General features: G+C 43.8%; 2 protein-coding genes across 3 annotated transcripts in view; one reads left to right on the top strand and one right to left on the bottom strand.

Moving 5' to 3' along the window:
• The window catches only part of LOC120048069 (TBC1 domain family member 2A-like), a 30,219-nt gene extending 26,945 nt beyond the window's left edge, over nt 1-3,274 (top strand). The window contains exon 16 of the mRNA XM_038993760.1: nt 541-3,274. Coding sequence (XP_038849688.1) covers nt 541-745 — 205 coding nt within the window. The 3' untranslated portion in view covers nt 746-3,274. The remainder of the gene's footprint in view (nt 1-540) is intronic.
• On the bottom strand, nt 1,272-21,450 carry LOC120048070 (choline transporter-like protein 1). Of its 2 annotated transcripts, none has more exons than XM_038993762.1 (16): nt 21,172-21,450; nt 20,452-20,541; nt 19,983-20,125; nt 15,292-15,428; nt 11,481-11,574; nt 11,077-11,246; nt 10,198-10,287; nt 9,831-10,006; nt 9,215-9,401; nt 8,619-8,787; nt 7,932-8,088; nt 7,075-7,158; nt 6,808-6,945; nt 6,144-6,380; nt 5,168-5,269; nt 1,272-3,375 (listed from the first exon to the last, which is right to left on the bottom strand). In XM_038993762.1, the coding sequence occupies exons 1-16, from the start codon at nt 21,193-21,195 to the stop codon at nt 3,355-3,357; spliced, it is 2,019 nt and encodes a 672-aa protein (XP_038849690.1). In that variant the 5' UTR covers nt 21,196-21,450; the 3' UTR covers nt 1,272-3,354. The 2 variants fall into 2 exon arrangements, with proteins under 2 accessions (XP_038849690.1, XP_038849689.1); XM_038993761.1 differs by having other exon boundaries at nt 1,272-3,963.
• Between the last annotated feature and the right edge of the window lie 1,667 nt (nt 21,451-23,117).

Raw genomic sequence — 23,117 nt, forward strand, 5'->3', positions numbered from 1 at the left:
CAGTACTTACACACCTGATTCACCCCTAAGTGGTTTGTGAACGATTCCACTAAATCACATTTAGCTTGTCCTTTGTAACCTGTTCAATTGTTGTATTATCTATATGGTTTGTGCTTTTTGCCCTGTACCTACTGAGCCCATTCTTTTTCTGCTGCTCTGTTTAGTCGGAGTGTTGCTGGCAGAGCAGACGGAATAGCTATTTGCTGTAGGCCGAGACCGATGCTCTCACCATATATAAGTCAGATAGCTCAGTTGTCGCAGCTATGGGTTCAACACATGGGAGAAAACGAGGCTATACAGCCAGAGGAGTGCATTGAGGGCAGCATTCACATATCTCATTATCTCTGTCCAATGCATGCAAGTAAAATGTGTGAGGGCTAGGTCTGGTGTTAGGGCCATACAGCTTATGGAGTATTTTGTGACTATGCTGCTTACATAGAGTTAAATTCTGTGTTTCTTTTTTGTATGGAAATAAGCAGGCTGAGTAATCTTGGGCTTGTGTCTGTCTCCTGCCTCACTTTACTCTGTTCCCTCCAACAGGAAACTGACCAACATAGCCTTCAGCGACATGAACCCGTTCCCCATGAAGCTGTTGAAGAACCGGCGTGTGCTGCATCTGGAGCGCCTGCAGGGGGAGCTCAGAGAGCTGGAGGCCCAGCAGAGGGAGTTTGTCACAGAGAGCGCAGAGCGTAAGGACAAGGACCTGGACACTATACTAGTCAGCGAGGATGATGAGGACCTGTAGAGACTCTGGACAGAGGGATGGATCCTGTGGAACTAATGGCTCTAATGGTTTGGAGTTCTAGACTATACAGCCATCTGATTAAGAATAGCCTGGCTGGTACAGATATGACCCACCCAAAGCTCTGGTCCAAGATACAGTAAAAAATGTATGTTATTTTACTTGTAAATTAGTACCAGGGTTATGGTCAAGAACACTATCTGACCAACATAATTCTCTCTAGATCGTCTAATATAATATAGTGTACATGCACTGCCATAGGAATTAGCAAAATACACAATGTACACATTTGCGCACTTAATTTAACTACAGTATGTATTTCAACGATCATATGTCATGTAGATTTTTATTTGACATGTTTCACTCACTTGCCAAAATGCGCACTCCAGATTTTGGGTTGCAGCATATTTTGTCCAAATGCAGGATACTTGTGTTACTGTTTTGCATTTAGTTTACTTTTCCTTTCATTTGTGTATCATAACGAGGTGAACTTTATGTATAATGTACAACTACGACAGGCAATGACAAGTTTACTTTCTCCAATTTATTACCTTGAAAAAAAGAACGAATATACATAAGAAATAATAAATATAAAAATCAAACAAAACATTGCCCAATGTTAAACAACCTTACTGCAGACATTTCTAAAAGCTAGTGTTACACCAGACAGTTAAACTGATGTGTTGCCTATCCAGAACAGTATCTCCCATTCCTGTGTGACAAGAATAGACGCGCAGTTTGTTTCCAAGAACGAAGAGGTCGACTAACATCTCGAAAAACAGTGGCTTTGTTGCTGAGTAAAGCTATTGTTCTATCAGTTAAGTCACGTGGAGCTAATGCCGTAATATTCACACCCTACAAAGATGGCTCGCCCTGAGGAGCGAGGAAAAAGCCCCAGACGGAAAACATGCAAGTCGTCTATGGTTCATCGTTTTGAGTATAGGTACTGGCTTTCACAATACTGGCTCTAAGTAGTAGGGCATTTTGTCCGCGCTAATAGAGGCTGACAAATCAGGCCTTGCGTCTCAGCTATTCGCAGAGCAATTTGCTTTACTGTCGTAAAGAAACCAGAACACTGTCTCTGTGTGGTTCAGTGTCTGATTTTCCCGTTGTGCGCATCAACTGGTAACATTAGAGTTTGGCAAACAGAACGGTGTGGGTTATGACTGGTTGTGTTCAATGTACAAATCAGACAAGGCTAAGTGAAACAGTCCCTCGGTCATAGTCTTGATCTTCTATGATGGACACATACCCATGAATGACATGTTTTCAGAGAAATGTTGTTTAGTTATCAGTAGTCTGTCCTGTTCCTTAAGTGGATTCCTTGATTGCACTGGGCAGGTTCTCTCACTTGGGGAAAGTTCCATCCTCTGAAACATTTTAAGAAACATCTCTACATTGTACTGACTGACAGAGCTAGTCATTCAACTATAAATATTTTACAGATACTTTAAATTGATCAGTGTTTAAATGAATACCATCTCAGTGCAATTCTTAACATGCTTTGCGCAATAGGGTTCTGCGGCAATGTTAATTCGGCTTGACTTTTTTCTTCTAAATACATGCTCTTTAATATTTCATAGGTACATCAGTGTACGGTCTAGTAGTGTATTCCCGGAGAAAAGCGCACCAACAGACTTGTTTTCCTGTTTTGAAACATTAACGACGGTGTTGTGAAGGATGGCTGGCGCTTGTCATTCTCTCACACGAGAAGCTGAAAATGAAATCGTTATCATGTGAACAGTCACAGCCATCTCTCCCTTCAACATATCCACCAGGATCACGTCACAATATCAGAATACTATTCAGTCTTATCAACACGTTATTAAACTCATTACAAAATAACTGCATAAATCATGTGCAATTCATACCATTCTGAAACACTTCACATAAACAAAGGTAGCATTTTCTCACCTAGATCAACAAAAAGGGGGGGGGGGGCAAAGTTGTTCTTCAGTTGCTCCGATGGATTCAGTACTGTGGGTATCAAATACAAATCTACTGCAAAAAGAAGAGGGGACTTAAGGCTTACAGCACTTCTACCACCCCACTCCCATGTTAAACTGGGGAGTCCCGTTACTAACCAATAAGATTGGGGGCGCAGCCTATGGAACCGGTTAAGGCAAAGTGAGTGTCCACCCCCCACCTAACATCAGATGATAGCTCAATGCTAAGAACATTTGTCTTTTAAAAGCTGTAGTGCAAGTAGGAAGACATTTTTATAGCGGTAAATACTAAATGGTGTTGCGTTATTGCTTGAGGGCTGCAAAGTCTGAGTTCACTTCCTACTGAGACATCAGTGGAAGGGGACTCGTTACACCTCACCTGATTAGGTCAAATGTACATTGTCCATCAATCCCAACAATAACTGACTGGTTTGAAAAGTTAGTCAAACTAGGGGACAATTGGTTGAGTAAGAAAAGCAACAGCCTTTGCAGCCCTCTGGATATTTCTCTGTAAATGTCATGCCCAGTTCATAATGAACTCTTAGTCCCTACCCCTTAACTTCATGGTCCCTTGTAGATCTAAGTGCCTCGGTGTAGGGGGGGGGGGGGGGGGTAGACTTCCAAATCGCAGTAACTTTGTCTCTGTGTCCCTCCAAACCATGGGAACTACAAGTTGTCTTCCTCCTGCTGTAACACACAGTTGTATGATCACATCCTGTTTCTACACATCCCAAAAATCACACTGCAAAAACAATTTTTAAAAACCTACTCACTGGTAAAAAAATACATCTCCTTTCAAAACAAAAGAACACTCTTCCATGATGCAGATTGATTTCAAATGCAAACGTGAGTCTAACGTACTTAAGTTTCAGTGGTTGATTAAAAACACATCTAAGTGCTATCATTGCATGACGAATAAGTATCACGCTGATCGAGAAGTCCAACCAAAAGGCAAACTTGTTATGCAAAACGTTGACAACCCAAAGTGATTCAATACATTTTAGTACTGTGTTCGACTAGATGGCAATTCTTTGTCTTATAAAAAAGGACATCACTACGAAAAATGCATCAGCCTTTTAAAATATGCAGCGCTTCAATATAAAGTGCTTCATTACATTGTTATATTTTTTTTTACAGTTTCTTATTAAAATATTGTATCCCTGGAGTGAAACCATAGTAAACATGTTACACATTGGTAAAAATAAACATTTTGGAATGTCTTTAAAAAAAAGTCCCTTTAGGTGATTTTGGTCAAGCTGAACTTGTTCCTGGAGCCTGGAAAGCAAAGTTATTCAAGTCTTATTACTCCATTCACAGTATCACATGCAGTCATTGAAAAAAGAATGAATGGGTGAAAAAGGGTTAGATTAAAAAAAATGTAATAACAGCTTGGACATATGGAAAAGAAAATGAAAGCCATGCAGTGGAGTGGTGATGTTAAGATCCATCTTGTGACCTGAAAGCTGAGGGATACGCCTGTATATCCTTGGTCCAAAGCTGACTTGCTTGCAGTTATCAACAATGATTGTACATTATGACGAATACACATAGCTTATTATTTTAAAACTACTGGGGGAGATACTTCTACCTCTTAACTACCAAATTACAAGAATAACTTTACCAATAATGCTCTGAGTATTTAGGAGATAAGAAAAGGCCAAATCTACAAGTAAACAGATAGTTGCCAACTTCAGTAGCGCCTAACAGTGCTTTAAATAATTCCAGCAGTACATGGAAATCCAGCAGCACCGTACAATAGACAGGCAAAAAAAAAGTCCTATATCCATCTTCCCATTGGTCCCTTTTTAGCAATGCATCAGCAGTCTGGCATTGTTCTTTCTCACTGCTGTTTACTTTAGGGGGGTGGACTGTTCATTGCGTACTGTTTCTTTGTGTTCATCCCCCCCCCACCATCTTTATAAACTGACAGAAGATTATCTGCGCTACCAGACATGCCCCTATTTACCAAAAAGCACCATGGTGATAAGGCAAAAAAAAACTCCAACTAATTTACACTTCAGGTTAAAGATGGCCAGGAGATGACAGGCGAGCAAAACAAAAAACAGTAAAAAAAAAGAGGGATGGAATAGTTTGAGAAGAGTTAGAGATGAGGGTGAGCAAGATGCTGTTGTGGTGCGTTAGTTAGCATGCGTTAGCTAGCATGCGAAGACAACGATTGCGACGGCGTCTGTGCCTTTGGTTGGGGCTGAGGCACGACGACGGGGGAGGGTTTCTGCAGCAGCGTGGCGAAGAGCACGAGTGTGGAGGTGGGCAGGTAGACACAGAAGAAGAGGACCACGTCCTCGGTCAGGCAGAGGATCAAGGAGACCATGGTACACTGCTCCCCCAGGGCCCAGTCCACCAGCACTCCTACCAGGAGGTAGTACACATGGAACTCCTGCAGCTCCTCCCACTCTCCCCCGCCTCCGCCCAAGCCCCAGCCCAGCTCAGTGTCACCGCCCCCTCCACTGTCACTCACCATGGGCTTCATCTCCGGCCCCTCCACCGACACCGCTTCAGTGGGGCGGTTCCGCCCTCGCTCCACCACCCGTTCCAACTTCCTGCTGTTTTCCACGAACTCCTGCAGGGAGAGATGGGAGTGTCATACCATGTGGTGAAACGCACCAGTGTCGGTTAACATACACTTAATATATCATGTGAATGGTCCCGTGTGGCTCAGTTGGTAGAGCATGGCACTTGCAACTCCAGGGTTGTGGGTTCAATTCCCATGGGGCACCAGTATGAAAGAAAAAAGTATAAAAAACTGTATGTACTCACTACTGTAAGTCTGCTAAAATGAAAACAATTAAATGTAAATTAATGCATTACCTTCGTCATTAAACCACAGAATCCTTAGCTTTAGTGTAGAAAAACAAAAACCTAGACTGAACAAAAATTAAACGGAACATGTAATGTTGGTCCTATATTTCATGAGCTGAAATAAAAGATCCCAGAAATGTTCCATACGTACAAAAACGGTATTTCTCTTCAATTATGTGCACAAATGTGTTTACAACCCTGTTAGTGAGCATTTCTCCTTTGCCAAGATAATCCATCCACCTGACAAGAAGCTGATTAAAGAGCATAATCATTACACAGGTGCACCTTGTGCTGGGGACAATAAAGGGCCACTAAAATGTGCAGCTTTGTCACAACACAATGGCACAGATGTCTCAAGTTGAGGGAGTGTGATATGCCACACCTGTCAGGTGGATGGATTATCTTGGCAAAGGAGAAATGCTCACTAACAGGGATGTAAACAAATTAGTGCACAAAATTTGAGCTAAATAAGCTTTTTGTGCGTATGGAACATTTCAGGGATCTTTTAATTTCAGCTCATGAAACATGGGACCAACAATTTACATGTTGCGTTGATATTTTTGTCCAGTATAGACACATTTAATTTCCCATTTCAACAAAATCCCACCAGTATACCATATCTTCACATAGATTACCATCAGGGCTTTGTCCATGTAGAACTCCTTGCCCGGTGTACCGTCGTTGTATTTGGTGTCGATGGCGAAGCAGAGGAAGAGCACGTCCACCACGATCTCGAAGATGGACAGGAAGCAGTGGGCCACCAGGAAGGCAAAGAGGCAGACGATGATGAGAGGGAGGACCCACTCTGCGTAGTCCCGCTGGTAGTTCAGCAGCAGTACGCCGGCGAACGCTGTGGACGTCACGATCAGGATCTGACACCGCACACACACACACACACTCAGGGTCAGTCAAATCTTTACTCCTCAAATTCAGGCAATTGAACAGTCAACGCCACAGGAGGTTGGTGGCTCCTTAATTGGGGAGGACGGGTCCGTGGTAATGGCAGGAACGGCATTAGTGTAATGGTATCAAATACCTAGTTTCCAGGTGTTTGATGCCATTCCATTTACTCTGTTCTGGCCATTATTATGGGCCATTCTCCCCTCAGCAGCCTCCTGTGAGTCCACGCAATCAGGCCCACACTCAATGTAACGGCTGCCCTTAACCACAGATCTAGGAACAGATTACCCTACCCCCATCCTAACCTTAATCATCAAGGGGTTGAAAAGTAGATCTGATCCTGTAACAGTGAATAGGGACTACTCTGAAGCCCTCAAGTATCCCAGCTGTCCCCCTCACCTTGCCCAGGAAGAGGACAAAGTCTCCCACGGCGTTGATGGCGGCCACCCTCAGAGCGTTCTCTACCAGAATCACAAAGGCGTCGCGCGCCGACGTACAGAAACTGGTGCTGTTGATGGCTGTTGCCGCGTACGCATTCTAACGACAGAGAGGAGAGACTGTAGTCACTAAAGCAGACCAGCAGGACACGAACCAACTTACACCTGTTATCTATCCTTTATTTATATAAAACAAATATCCAGTTAGGGGGAAGGAAAGCACTCCTACCTGATTCAAATAGTTGAGGCACTTCTCCAAACACCACAGGCAGCAGATACAGGTCTTCAACATGCAGCGAGCAAATGCATTTTCCTGTGTGAGAGAGATGGGGAAAGGTATCTGAGATGCACTATTCAAAAATAGATACAATAGTTTTCAAAACTGTTCCCTGCAGAGCTCCAGAACTTAGTGTTCGCACATCTCCTTGCTAAACCAAAAGATAGTAGAAACTGAAAGCAGCAGGCAGTCAGATTGCTGTAGGCCTATCCAACTTCGTGGAACAGTTCAGAGCATTAGTCAGGTGAAGTTACCTCCACTCTCAGAACTCTGGAGAGTTAATGCCAATTTATCCCTTCAATTCATTATGCTGCAAGGTGTCTCTCCATAGATCAAGTCAAGCAGCAACACTTGGGACGTGACAACAAACAGTAAGTTAAGGACAACAGACACTAACTCACATTACCTTCCAAGGAGAATAAAGAAAAATACCTGAAAAGAAAATGACATGATAATAATATAGTAACATGGTTTACCAGATGTTTATCCAAAATGAGTTAGTTCAAATATATAGTCATATGTCCCATTTATTAACCAAACCAACACCCCTAATGTTACCAGCACTGTGTCAAACCCAAACATCTGAACATACATCCTCTCTTCTCTAAAAACTGTCCTAAACAGAGCAACAGAAGATGGCAGGTGTCATGTCACAACAATGTTGACATTGACAGCAATGTAGATCTACTGGCGACAAGCTAGCCTTGATTAGCTTGTACAGCACATCACTGTATGTAACATGCAGTGTTTTATTATTCTCCATACAATGAATGTCAGAGAGAGAGAAGTTAGTAAACAGTGTGCTTTACCTTGCCCTTGAGCTGGTTGTGGACGTACATGAGCATTAGGCGTGGGATCTTGACCAGGGTGATGATGAAGGAGCCCTTGGCCACCGTGCCCAGGTGGTACCGCATCAGCCTCAGCACTGACGACAGGATGGGCGTCACTGGCAGCCTGGTCTTGTCCCTGAGACAGAGGGAAATAGAATGGAGGCCAAATAAATGAAGAGAGAGAAGTTAATTGACATTCTTGTTCTCCTCTCTGTAATTCCTATAACTCTGAGAACAGATTACCCATAAATTCCCCGATTTTTGTTTTAGCAGAACACATTTGTGACAGACAATAAAATCGAATGTTATTACTAATCTTATAGCCGATATCCTATAGAATAAACATTTCAAATCAAATTGTATTTGTCACATGCGCCGAATACAACAGGTGTAGTAGACCTTAGTGAAATGCTTACTTAAAAGCCCTTAACCAACAATGCTTTAAGAAGTTAAGAAAAAATAAGTGTTAAGTAAAAAAAATTGAAAATAAAGGTAACAAATAATTAAACAGCAGCAGTAAAATAACAATAGCGAGGCTATATACAGGTTACAGGGGGTACCAGTACAGAGTCAATGTGCGGGGGCACCAGTTAGTCAAGGTAATATGTACATGTAGGTAGAGTTTGTACATAAACAAATCATGAAAACATAATTTCAGAGTCAGACCTTGTGTAGTAGTACGTTACCACAGCCCCAGCGACAGTCATCTGCTGGCAGGCCAGGATGAACTCACTGATCCAGATGAGGCCCACAGCATGGTACCACGTCATGTACTGCAGAGGCCCAGTCAGACGGAACTCTGTCAGACCCGTCTCCTCGTTCTGGACCGGGTTCCCTGAGGTGGACATCAGTCTCAGTCTAGTGGTCGGGACTAGTTTGGACAAGTTCCTGAATAAGGCTAATACAGTAAACTAAACTAAACCGTACTAGTGCAGTGTCCTGTTGTGTTGGAATTCATCACTTACCATTTGTAAAGATTCTCTCTCACTCACTTTTGCTTCCAGCACCAGGCCCCAGTACATCCAGAAGAGGAGAACTACTGCCCCTCTCCCTTCTCCCTCCCTCCCTCCCTCTCTCTACCCCTCTCCAACCCCCCCCCCCTCTCCCTCCCTCACCGGTGGTCCCGAAAAAGAGCAGCACCAGGCCCCAGTACATCCAGAAGAGGAGAACCACTGCCCCTCTCCCTTCTCCCTCCCTCCCTCCCTCCCTCCCTCCCTCTCTCTCTACCCCTCTCCAACCTCCCCCCCCTCTCCCTCCCTCACCGGTGGTCCCGAGAAAGAGCAGCACCAGGCCCCAGTACATCCAGAAGAGGAGCAGGGCCAGGAAGGTGCAGAAGGGCTGCAGGGTGAGCAGCGGCAGGTGGATAAACACCTTGCCAGCCACGTGGAACAGGGCAATAGTCAGGGCCACTCGCTTCCTCATGAACAGCATCAGCAGGAGAAGGATCACCTGAGGGGGGAGAGAGAGGAAGGGACACAGAAAGAGAGAGAAGGGTATAGGAAGAGAGGGATGAGAGAGCGAGAGAAATTGGGATCGATAAGGAGGGAGAGGGATATAAATTAGTGAAGAAGAGAACAACAGGTCAAGAGAAGGTGGAAGGGACATAGGAAGACAAAAACAGACAGGAAGACAAGGGGTAATAGAGAATGATGAAACAAATGGAAGATGGCCAACAGGAGAGGGAGAGAGCGAGAGAAAGGTTAAAGAGAGAGAGGAGGGGGGAGTAAAAAAGTAGAGGTGCCAGGAGTCAAGAGTTTGAGATTTCAAAGCAGCGCCAGGCATTCAATCTGAAATGTCTCACACACCCCACCCACAATTTACAAGGCTTGGTTGCCCAGTCTCCCTTTCATTCCAAACACAAACACTAACTGTACTCACTGTGAATACGGTGGCCGCGATGGCATACACCAGAAGCGCCTGGGCATTGTCCCTTGTCATCTCTGCTTCCTCCTTAGCATCTTTAGTCTCCGTAGTCTCTGCAGTCTCTTTAGATAAGGTCTCATTGGCAGTTAACCGGTGGTCTATGTACAGCCACCACAGAATGCTTGTGCCCGCTACAGAAAAACAGAGACACTTTTTATGATAGATTGAACACCTGCACACTGCTAAATGCAAAGAGGACTGTCCCAAAAATGATCATAGAATGACTGTTAGGTGCAAAACTATGTCACGGTTTTCAGTTGTTATTTTGATTGATCAAAACACTGCACAGGAATTAAGGCCAGAAGACAGGTAACTAGCTCACCCAGGGAGCCCAGGACCACCATGGCAGTGAGGATCCAGACCAGCACAGCAGAGATGTAGCGGATGATCACCATTAGGATCATGGAGAGCACTGTAGCACAACACAGATCTAGGATCAGCTAACCCTGCCCTCGGCCTCAACCCTAACCTCAACCATTTGGAATCAAAAACCAAAAAAACTGACCACGAATCAGAACTCAGGAGAACCAGTTCACCAAGTGAAGAGCGAGGATCAGCTAACCATATTCAAACCCTTTCCTTCCCCACCTTGACACAGCAGAACCTTGTCTTACTCTAACCCACATGTACTCACTCTGAGCATTAACTCCCAAATGTACAAGTTCATGGCTCCCATGTCATGCCCTTTACCTGAGAGCTTCCTTCCTCTCATTCCAAAGAGTGCAGTCTCAGGGGAGACTCAAAGATGTGATGACTTTGCTGTATTTTCACCGAGCACTGTGTTTCTCCGCCGTTGATGTCTGACCTACAGTAACTGCCTATGTACTGACACTACATACTGATATGGAGAAATCAGCAGAATGCACTAGAGCAGGACAGATGTTCCCTATGCAGGTCTATTCTTTACTGGCTCACATTAGGGAAGGCTCAGAGACTAGTGGGCCCCAGAAATACAATGAAGATTTAGTCATTCACTCTAACAAGACCAATCCCTCCCACTGAGTTTAGCGACTACGGCCCTGTACAGAAACAACCCTTAGCCCCTTCCCCTGGCTCTTCATGTAGATCTGAAACAATTGGATAGGCATGGTAGTAGTTCCACCTTGTTCCCCAATAGGTGCAGATTTTGCCATATTGCTTATATCTATCCAGCATCCCCAAGATACTGCTGATAACAAACACATGCTGATGAGGTCATCACCTAGCGCCAGCAGGCAGAGGCCCACGATGATCTCCTTGCTGGCAATCACGCCACCGATCAGCCTGTGCAGCACGCTGTTGTCGCTCACAAACGTCACCACAGCCTCTGCGAACTTGGCATAGCAGGAGATGTCCACCGGTGTGCAACGGTTGAACACCGGGAGAGATTTGCTGTGGGATAGAATGAAGTAGAGGTCAAACGTCAGGGGTCACATGACCTGGGAGGTTCTCTAAAACATGACCGGTTTGAATAGTTTAATTGTTTTTTTTTTTATGTACCCCCCCCCTTTCTTGAGGTAATATCTAATCTATATGACTGGTTAAGTGAAAGTCCTTTGCTTATTTTCATTCAGAACCATTAATCTCAGCCTATTGAAATGCAGCCCTAATGTTAGGCCTTCCTACCTTGGTGGAACTGGAAGTTTGGGACATTTGTCAAACCTCTCTGGAAGGTCGGGGTATTTGTGACCGGCTAGTTCGTATGAACACAGCTCTGACCCTGAGTGAAATACAAAGACATTGATCACAGGAAAGTGAAACCATATACATACCTAGGAACATAAGGACGATTGAATTTAAATCAGTCTCCCCAGAAGTGATCAGTTATAGCTCAATATGTTGTCTAAACCAACATATGCTGATCCATATTTCATCCTTTTCCCTTCATGCAACTGAGCACGTTACACAATCTTGTTCTTAACTGTGTTACGCTCACTGCCACAGGAATTCAGAATCAGAACACAAGACCTCTGGAGAAGGCAAAGTTACATAACCCCAGCCCAGTCTATCATGGGGCATACATGGAGTGTGTGTGTCACAATAAGTATATACAGTACTGACAGGAGACACGCAAGCCTGGCTGAAGGACGGGCTAGGATAGCACAAACAACGGTACCCATACAGCAAGGGGTGGCATTGGCCTTAATGGTGCCTTTGTTCATCTAGTTTGCTCTCCACATGTTCCAAGGTGCCTGCTGTGCCAGAGTGTGTGTTGAATGAAAGGACAGTATTAAGGGAAGATGGCACGCGGGGTCACGGTCATGTCAGTGTTTGTAGAAAGTGTTTGTCGTTCCAAAGGATGGCAGTGATTCACTGTCAATGACGTGATGGATGGCTGCTGGAACGATGACCTAGTAGCCTTCTGTTTATGGGGGGGGGGGGGGGGAGAAACACCTGCTCCTCATAGCACTCTTTTCTAACGGAACAATCTTTTGATTTTTTTTTTTAATGCCGCTCATCTAAAAGTTTTTTTTTTCTCTTCATGGATATGATGTGAGATGCAAGAGCTTCCTTTCAAAACAATTCATGACATGACCACTATCGACAAACAGATTTTCTAATCAATAACTTGTATGTGCTGGGGTCCACAGCATTATCAGTAGAGTTACTGAGAGGAATAGAGAATCCGTCAATGATTCAATATGCTGTCAGTGTTATGCTTTTGTGTGCTTTGATGGCAGAAAAGTGTATAGCTAACAGCAGTAGCGACCTGTCATTCAGGGCAGGTGGGGCTGAGCCCCACATTTTTAGTAAAAATAAATAAAAAAATGTATATAGATACATACACACCCACAACCGTTCAAAAGTTTGGAGTCACTTAGAAATGTCCTTGTTTTTGAAAGAAAAGCACATTTTCTGTCCAATAAAATATACAATTCATCAGAAATACAGTGTAGACATTGTTAATGTTGTAAATGACTATTGTAGCTGGAAACGGCTCATTTTTTAAATAGAATATCTACATAGGCGTACAGAGGCCCATTATCAGCAACCATCACTCCTGTGTTCCAATGGCATGTTGTGTTAGCTAATCCAAGTTTATCATTTTAAAAGGTTAATTGATCATTAGAAAACCCTTTTGCAATTATGTTAGCACAGCTGAAAACTGTTGTCCTGATTAAAGAAGCAATAAAACTGGTTTCTTTAGGACTAGTTGAGTATCTGGAGCATCAGCATTTGTGGGTTCGATTACAGGCTCAAAATGGCCAGACAGACCTTTCTTCTGAAACTCGTCAGTCTACTCTTGTTCTGAGAAATGAAGGATATTCCATGCGAGAAATTGCCAAAGAAACTGAAGATCTCGTCCAACGCTGTGTACTACTCCCATCACAGAACAGCGCAAACTGGCTCTAACCAGAATAGAAAGAGGAGTGGGAGGCCCCGGTGCACAACTGAGTAAGAAGATAAGTACATTAAAGTGTCTAGTTTGAGAAACAGATGCCTCACAAGTCCTCAAATGGCAGCTTCATTAAATAGTACCCGCAAAACACCAGTCTCAACGTCTACAGTGAAGACGTGACTCCGGGATGCTGGCCTTCTAGGCAGAGTTCCTCTGTCCAATGTCTGTTCTTTTGCCCATCTTAATGTCTTTTCTTTTTATTGGCCAGTCAGATATTACTTTTTCTTTGCAACTCTGCCTAGAAGGCCAGCATCCCGGAGTTGCCTCCTCACTGTTGACGTTGGTGTTTTGCGGGTACTATTTAATGAAGCTGCCAGTTGAGGACTTGCGAGGCATCTGTTTCTCAAACTACACACTAATGTACTTGTCCTCTTACTCAGTTGTGCACCGGGGCCTGTATAGTTAAAGTGACTATGCATATATGATAAACAGAGAGTAGCAGCAGCGTAAAAGAGGGTTTGGGGGGGGGTACACAATGTAAATAGTCCGGGTAGCCATTTGGTTACCTGTTCAGGAGTCTTACAGCTTGGGGGTAAAAACTGTTGAGAAGCCTTTTTGTCCTAGACTTGGCACTCCGGTACCGCTTGCCATGCGGTAGTAGAGAGAACAGTCTATGACTGGGGTGGCTGGGGTCTTTGACAATTTTTAGGGCCTTCCTCTGACACCGCCTGGTGTAGAGGTCCTGGATGACAGGCAACTTAGCCCCAGTGATGTACTGGTGATGATGTACTACTACCCTCTGTAGTGCCTTGCGGTCAGAGGCTGAGCAATTGCTGTACCAGGCAGTGATGCAACCAGTCAGGATGCTCTCGATGTTGCAGCTGTAGAACCTTTTGAGGAGATTTGACCCATGCCAAATCTTTTTAGTTTCCTGAGGGAGAATAGGCTTTGTTGTGCCCTCTTCACGACTGTCTTGGTGTGTTTGGACCATTCTAGTTTTTGGGTGATGTGGACACCAAGGAACTTGAAGCTCTCAACCCGCTCCACTACAGCCCCGTCGATGAGAATGGGGGCGTGCTCGGTGCTCCTTTTCCTGTAGTCCACAATCATCTCCTTAGTCTTGGTTACGTTGAGGGAGAGGTTGTTATTCTGGCACCACCTGGTCAGGTCTCTGACCTCCTCCCTATAGGCTGTCTCGTCATTGTCGGTGATCAGGCCTACCACTGTTGTGTCGTCTGCAAACTTAATGATGGTCTTGGAGTCGTCCCTGGCCATGCAGTCGTGGGTAAACAGGGAGTACAGGAGGGGACTGGGCACGCACCCCTGGGGGGCTCCAGTGTTGAGGATCAGCGTGGCAGATGTGTTGCTACCTACCCTCACCACCTGTGGGCGGCCCGTCAGGAAGTCCAGGATCCAGTTGCAGAGGGAGGTGTTTAGTCCCAGGATCCTTAGGTTAGTGATGAGCTTTGAGGGTCCTATGGTGTTGAACGCTGAGCTGTAGTCAATGAATAGCATTCTCACATTAGAGTTCCTTTTGTCCAGGTGGGAAAGGGCAGTGTGGAGTGCAATAGAGATTGCATCATCTGTGGATCTGTTTGGGCAGTATGCAAATTGGAGTGGGTCTAGGGTTTCTGGGATAATGGTTATACTGACTACGTCAGTCTTAGCTCGCTCATTAATGTCTTAATCACAATTACGGATTGCCTCTTATCTGCTTGTCGTCCCCTTATGCCATAGTTTGTACATATAAATTGTCAGTAGAAAACGCATTTGTTTAAGCAAGTCAGCCATATCAGCTATGTTTTTAAAAGGCAGTAGGTGAGGCTGAATGAACTGTTTCGCTGCCAGACAAGGCTCCGCTGATAGCCAGGTGTAGCATTGGTAAGGTGTTGGGACAGATTTATGTAGGCCCTAACAGTTTGTGGGCACCGTTTGTCACTGTTATAGTGCATTTAATGTATTGTTTAGTGTTGTGTAGTGGATTTGCTGGTAGTGCATTACACATGATAATTTTTTTGCCCCACCAAGAATTACATGCTAAAATCGCCACTGGCTGACAGTGTCCACTCTGTTTCACTAGGGGCCCTACTCACTCACCATTGTGCATGGCGAATCTCTTGAGGTCCTGGTACGTCCTCAGCTCTTCATCAGGACACAGGGACACACACAGGGCCATGGACTTGATCTTCCTCTGCACTATGTCAATGTTACATGGGTCCAGGAAGAACACATACCTGCAGACAAATCAGACAACAAAATATCTGTTCTTTATCAATAACACCCACATAAGGGATGGGTAACAAGGAATGTGAGAATTTTCAGCAATTTGTTTAACAGTTTATCAATAAAATCTGGTTTCCCATCACAAATATGAGGAATGAGTCACGAGATATGAAATTGTGGGAACATGTGACAGAGAGAGGAAAACAAAGTAACAAAATGACCGGAAAAACCCAGAAGCCTACACCTCCCCTCAATGTCCTGTTCATTTTGGGGACAAAGCAAACCCACTGCCTCAACAATACCTTATTCACTGAGATATGATAGAATGTCACGAGATAGAGAGCCTTTGGCTGCTGCTACTGCTGCTGGAACTGGTCCATGGGACTTGGCAGTGGAACAGAGAGTGAAAGGAACAAGGACATGTTAATAAGAGAATCCTTCACTGTGGTCCATCTGCCTGGTGCTCTTATACACTAGGGGGTGGGCACCTCGCCCACACACACACACGTATGCGTACACACACACACTCACAGGAGGGTCATTTCATGTCATTTCAGCAAGCAATGACACCCACCATCTCAGATTGTTCTGAACTCGTTTCTGTAGTTAGAAACAGATCCGATTAGCATTCCTGCAACATTATTTTGTTGAAATATAATTTGACCTCAGAAATTGATTGCACCTAAATTTGACATTAATTTATAGGATTCATAGAATATTCAATAAATATAGTAATTATAGAATATTCAATAAACATCCAAATTTGGACCAAACGTGTTTTCTACTAACAATGATTAAGAATCCAAAGAAATTGTCAGAAGCCACCCACAGACCCCTCACACCAATCCCTCCCCAACAACCAGTATCAGTTCTCTATGTCTGACAACACAGGCGGTTGTGTCACCTTAATTGGGGAGGACGGGCTCATAGTAATGGCTGGAATAGAATACATGGAACGGTATCCGACTCAAACACATGGTTTCCATGTGGTTGATACCAGTCCATTCACCCAGTTCCAGACATCATTATGTGTCTGACAAGTAGTATGAAGCTGCAGCTCTGAGTACTGTTTCTTCATACTATGTATTGTATTCTCAGTGAATTTGGTGATGTTTTTTTTCTCCTGTTCAGAGAAATTAGTTACTGAAGTTGTTCGTTTTATGTCCCATCCAACATCCTGATATAACCAGGTTCTGACCACTAGATGGTGCCGTTCCTGCTATTAGGTCAACAAAGTTTGAAGTACCCCCCTTCTAAAATTTTAAAGGGATAGTTCACCCATATTACAAAATGACATTGTTTCCTTACCCTGTAAGCAGTATATGGACACGGTTTGAATGTCTGGTGATTCATAAGCTGGCACAGTGGTTTGCACTGCACACATGCTTGTTGAAAGGATAGATATAAAAATCAAGTCACACTGGATTTATCAGAATATTTGAGGGCAGTTTGACTTTCTCTAAAGTCAGTTCTTCCTAACAGCTGAGGTTAGGATCAGACTTGGATAGACTGATCCTGGATCAACCAGCTGCAATGGCCAGAACAATACACATACTGCGCTGTACTGTTTACATTTGGCCCCTGCCTTGTAAATGAGGAGCTGCTTAACTGTACTAGCCAAATAAACCCTGACCAGCTATCCCTTAAGCTCTAACTTCGTTGTCACTGACTGCATTGTGTGACACCAGCCTATACCTCACAAAGGTAGGTCACTTAAAGGTTGCTGAGGACAGGACTGAATACAGCATTGAACATAACCTCAACTTGGCCTACATTGCTAGAATTACATTAGCCACTCCAGCAATGCTAGACTTTTTCGCCCACAGAATGGCAAAAATAGACACTTTCGGACAAACAATGTCTGAGTACCACCAAGAAAGATCACAGCTGTGTTATTGTTATTTCTGTGTTCAAAACAACTGGGAACTGGGCAATCTCCGACGTTCGACTTCAGTGCATTCAAGACAACTCAGAACTCGGAAAAAAACAAGTTCCAAAAGGGACAAATCCAACTTGTAATTCCAAGTTAGGAATTTAGGAACATTTTTCTAGAGCTCTGACTTTCCGGCCTGAAGATCACACACGTCATGATTAGTCTTGAAAGCACCATACGTCTAATGACATGAAGAGGTATACCAAGAGAGAGAAGGAAGTGAGGAGAAGAATCAGAGAGAGAGAGATTGAGAGAGAGACAGTAACAAATTGACAGCTGTGTAGTCCTTAATTGAATTCCGTGACAGCTGCCTTCTCAATTGAGTTCAGCATCAGGTGGTTGTGTTCGCACCGAGGCCTGTCAGTCAAGCCTCACACCCTCTCCACCAAACTCTTCTACACACACACACACTGCCGCTGGGGCCAGCATTAATCCAGTGATCTCAGTCTACAGCGCCAGTCTGGCTTTCTGTGTGTGTGTGTGTGTGTGTGTGTGTGTGTGTGTGTGTGTGTGTGTGTGTGTGTGTGTGTGTGTGTGTGTGTGTGTGTGTGTGTGTGTGTGTGTGTGTCAGTCACATCAATAGCCCAATCCTGGGAGGGGCCGTCAAGGTGCTTTAATGAAGCATATAATTGCTAGCTAATGTGATGATTATGGACCGGGGAAGCTAACCAGTGAGCCTGAAAAAGGTTCTCAAGGGCAGAAGCCATTTAATTTCAAAATAGTTCTGTCGATAAAACCTCCATCTATACATTTGCATGTGCCTGTCAATAAACATACAACCACACCTTTGACACCCATGTCAGACTATTACCCAGTACTAGAGGCTTGGCGATTATTTCAGACTGGGCACGCTAGTCACTGTGGGATCAAGCAACACAATAGCCATGTACAACCAAGGGTCCAATATCCCTATAGCTATTCATTTAAATAGCCTTACCCGCAGTTGTGTCTTTACACAAGACAAGCCTACCACAAGCATCAACAGCACACTATAAGTGAAATCAGTTTACTCATTGTTGGTATAACTCTCCACTCTAAAATGGGACTGAAGACACCATTCAGGAGACAAATTAAAAGGGTGGGTGTTATGTGCAACACAGCCAGTTTGTGGTTGTTCAAAGGAAGAGTGAGAGAGACAAGGCAGTGTCAGCACCACCCAACAGACAGAGAGACACAAGGCAGTGTCAGCACCACCCAACAGACAGAGAGACACAAGGCAGTGTCTGCACCACCCAACAGACAGAGAGAGACAAGGCAGTGTCTGCACCACCCAACAGACAGAGAGACAAGGCAGTGTCTGCACCACCCAACAGACAGAGAGACAAGGCAGTGTCTGCACCACCCAACAGACAGAGAGACAAGGCAGTGTCTGCACCACCCAACAGACAGAGACAAGGCAGTGTCAGCACCACCCAACAGACAGAGAGACAAGGCAGTGTCTGCACCACCCAACAGACAGAGACACAAGGCAGTGTCTGCACCACCCAACAGACAGAGAGACAAGGCAGTGTCTGCACCACCCAACAGACAGAGAGACAAGGCAGTGTCTGCACCACCCAACAGACAGAGAGACAAGGCAGTGTCTGCACCACCCAACAGACAGAGAGACAAGGCAGTGTCTGCACTCTGCACCAACCAACAGTGCAAAAACAAAGGAGTAAACAATGATGTATGGAAAGAAAGAGAAGGGAGAAACCTACAGAGACCTAGAAAGAAAAATAAAGAGTGAGCGAGAGAGAAATAGAAAGAGAGAGAAAAAGACTGCCAGCCAGTGACATCTGAGTTTTCTTCACAACAATTTGGGTGACAGGGTCCTCCTGGTGTGAGCCAGCACCCTCTCAAGAAACGTCTACCTCCGTTCACTTACATAGTCACTGACTGATACCAAGCTACTTTCTCTCCCTCTCTCCATTCCCTATGATTAGCTATATCTTATGTCTGTAAACATTGGCAGCAGGGCAATGCATACCATTTATACACACATTAACACAATGGATGAATTCTACGTTCAATAGGAAGAAACTAGCATCATTATTTTAAACAATGAAAAATTACATGTTCCATCGTTTCATCAGCAGTCTGGCCAAACGGTAAGAGGAAAAACGTCAAGCAGAGCGAATTCAAACCCATTAATATCTCTTATCTGACACGCCGGCAAAACCAAAAAGAAATGAATTACCCTGTGCTGATGACCCACAGGTCTGTACCAAAGGAGGTATTCTAATTCCTAATTCTATGGTACCCCTAGCCAATCATTAAGCACACAGTCAATCCAAAGAGGGGAAAGTAATCAGCATGCAATGCAAATAAAGTGGGCTGAAATACCAGTGTTCCCAGAGGGTGGTGCAGGCAGTAAGTACAGTTGACCGTGACAGAACGTCCTACTCCTAAGGCCTCTGCATATTTATTCAAGGTTTCATTTATGCCAGTTTCCCATAGACCACGGTTAAAATGACTGCAATTTTACATTTCTATTGAACCAATGAGCAACAGGGCAAAGCTTTTCTTAATATTTCTCAATGAGGGCTAATTCGCCCTACCATTTCTGTTTGTAAACATAGGGGTGGGGTTTTGGCAAATGTCACTGCCACTTTAAGATAGAAGTTGTGTGAAGTGGGTGAGAAAGACTCACTTTTTGTCCGTCTGATCCAGTCCACTCAGCCTGACCCCTTCGATCTGCTCATTGCGTTGGCCGCAGGTGTTCCCGTAGCTGTCATACCCAAAGACCAGGCGGCCTGCGCCCCCCGTGGCGATGGTGAACCCACAGATACTCCCCTGAGAGAACCATTACCAAGCATTAGCATCCAATGCTACAAATGCAATACGTGCCTGTGTGACAGTGGGGTATGGATTTGTATCAATATATTGTTGACAGGTATAAAATGCAATGTACCATCCTGACTGTCTAACTGCAAAGTTTATAGAACGTTTAATGACCAGTGGTTTTTAATTATTCCGATTAAAATCCCAGAAATTGAATAGTATTTAATCTGTTACAACAGCTATTCTGTATTTAGTATTCAAATGTAGTTTAACATATATTTATGGTATTACATTGTTCTTCGTTTTCAATTGTAAAACGAATAAGCATATATACTTACCATTCCAACACAGAATACAGTAAATAAAAGGAACCACGGCAAATCCGTGCAACTTCGATCCTCCAAGGGTTTCCATTCTCTCTTTGTCCTCTGGAAAACAAAATACCAACACATCGTCGGTGCCACATTAGCAAATAGGATACAGTCTATATGCGTCTTTGTCAATTCAAAGGTGAAACTGTAGGCTACACATGTTATTTCACACAAAAAAATGTACAATGGCACGCAATTTCATTGACATTTTCGTAGATAGACTGTGGCCGAATGTAGTGAAACATTACTTTGCGTTAAACAATCACATTTAACGACATTCTACTATTCTTCATTGTCAAGGCAGTGTTCAATAGCGTCAAATCTCGCACGTTGCGCGAGGAGAAGTGAGGTTTGTTTACAAAGCTAACGGTGCTCACGAGCTATTTATGGTATGCAAAGCTGCTTTCAAGCGGTAGCCTATGCAAAATGTCGGTGGTAATGAACTAAACTAATAAACCATTGTCGCAAGTTATAGCTCGATATTTCCTCGGCTTCAATAATAGGATTACCACTAGTCTTCCCCGATGAACATAGCCTAGGTTTATCTAATCTGACTACGGTAGTGAGAAATACCATTGGATGCCAGCGGTCGCAAAAATATAAGCAGTGCAATCGCCGTTGCATGCATGATGTTTAAGGTGCAATTAAATGAATGCAACATGGGGATGGAGGAAACCGTTAGCTTACCTCTGTGCTACCGCAGCATCCCATTGCAGTCAAGGGTTAGATTTGAGAAGAGGTAAATGCTACAGCACAAGAACAAAAACCCAAACTTGCAGGGAGTTAAGGGTATTATGTTTACCCTGCATGAATTGCAAAACACCGATTTCAACGATTTGTAGATTAGAAAGGCGACACAAATGGTATATTCCATCCAAAATGCATACTAATATCTATCTCCTTCCTCCAGGTATAAGGGATTAATAGTTTAGGATTTATCGCACCACACTTCCTGGTGGATTGTGCAGATGCAGCCGGAAAAGGAACGTAGCATCCATTCATGCGACTGCGCATTTGGTACCCGACTATAACCGGAGGATGGCGGGACTTTGGCGGAGCGCGCGACTTGTAAAAGCACGGCTTTATCTTTGTATCCTAATGTCCATTTAGTCTAACCACACAATATGACGCACTCGTCCATGGTAAACTATAAGACATTATTAAAACTGGAGGTGTTGTGGGCCTAAGAAAACATAACCCTAATGCACATCAATTTAAAAATGAGCTGAGGGGGCATGATATGTTCCAATTCATTTGTATTGTCAGCGCTCACATTATCAAATTAAAATTAACATAATGGGATGACCATTTCCGTTCATCTAAATCCAAATTGTTCATCACAGAGGTTAATGCAATTTTTATCAGCCAATAGATGATGCTATATAGCCTAGGCTACTTGATCAATATTCTAGCAACTACCTATAATGTATTTGTTTTTGAAAGGTTTCTTCGTAAACCAATCATCTTAATCAAATGTATACTGTATGATAATGTATGAATAGCATACACATCTTTTAAACTGGGGATTAAAAAAAAGTAAGTAACTTTTCACAATACGAAAATATATATTAACGCTTTTCTCACTCTCATACGGTATCCAGGATTTCTCTGCACGCTGTATTCTGTCCCCAAATAAGGGTTGTCCACTGTTTTCCTGGGCCTTCCTTGCTGGGAACCGCTTGTCGAACTTCTCTGTTCCATCTTCTCGGCTGTGTGGGGCACAGCACTGGCAGGGAGATGCCAGTCTGAAGGCAAAAAGAGGGGCCTTTGTTGCATTGTGTTCTGTTGTACCAGGGAGAGAGTGCGCTGTGTGTGTGTGTATGTGTGTGTGTGTGTGTGTGTGTGTGTGTGTGTGTGTGTGTTTGTGCGCGTGAATGTGTGTGTGATGTTTTTATTTGTAAGGCTGTAATGAGTGAGTGCATTATCAACCTGTGGCATGCCTTTTTAAAATATAGGGATTGGAGCGATACAGTATGTGTCCAAAGTACTAAGTTAGTAGTTTGTTTTTCTTGTCCTTTTCGATTATCCATCCCTGTTTTTACCATCAACTGTAGGGCTACAATTTAGACAAAACATTTCTAAACAAATTCAGTGTTCTCTGTATTTGTTTTGATGTAATTGTACATACCGACATGTACATGATTATAATGGATTAATGGGCAACATTTGATGAGATCATTCCGTATTTGATTTCTCTTTGTACAATACTAATGTCTTGCCATTTTGGTTTCAGCCACTAGAGGGAAGTCACACCTTGTGTAAAAGAAGTTGGCGGGGTCGGCAGTAAGTGGGCCCAACAGCAAAAGATGAAACGGATGGAGTTGCCAAAGATTCAGGGCGCGTCTCAATAGTCTAAACTGGCTACCTCTACTCATCACCTTGACTACATTTGTTTATACCTTGATCTAAAAACTAATCTCACAGCGCACTCAGATCACTACAGTTGAAGGAAAGGAAGGAAAGGAAGTAAAGAAAGCGGACATCTTTGAACTATTTAGCTGCATTAGTGTCTCACTTACGAGAAGATCGACATAGTACATGGTAGCAAAACTACAACAATTGTCACTGTTTGCACTCCTATCTGTGAGCTACTATGATATGTCTAGGCAGTCCAATAAAACATAGCGAATCAG

This window comes from Salvelinus namaycush, chromosome 5, assembly GCF_016432855.1.
Source record: "Salvelinus namaycush isolate Seneca chromosome 5, SaNama_1.0, whole genome shotgun sequence".
Lineage (NCBI taxonomy): Eukaryota > Metazoa > Chordata > Actinopteri > Salmoniformes > Salmonidae > Salvelinus > Salvelinus namaycush.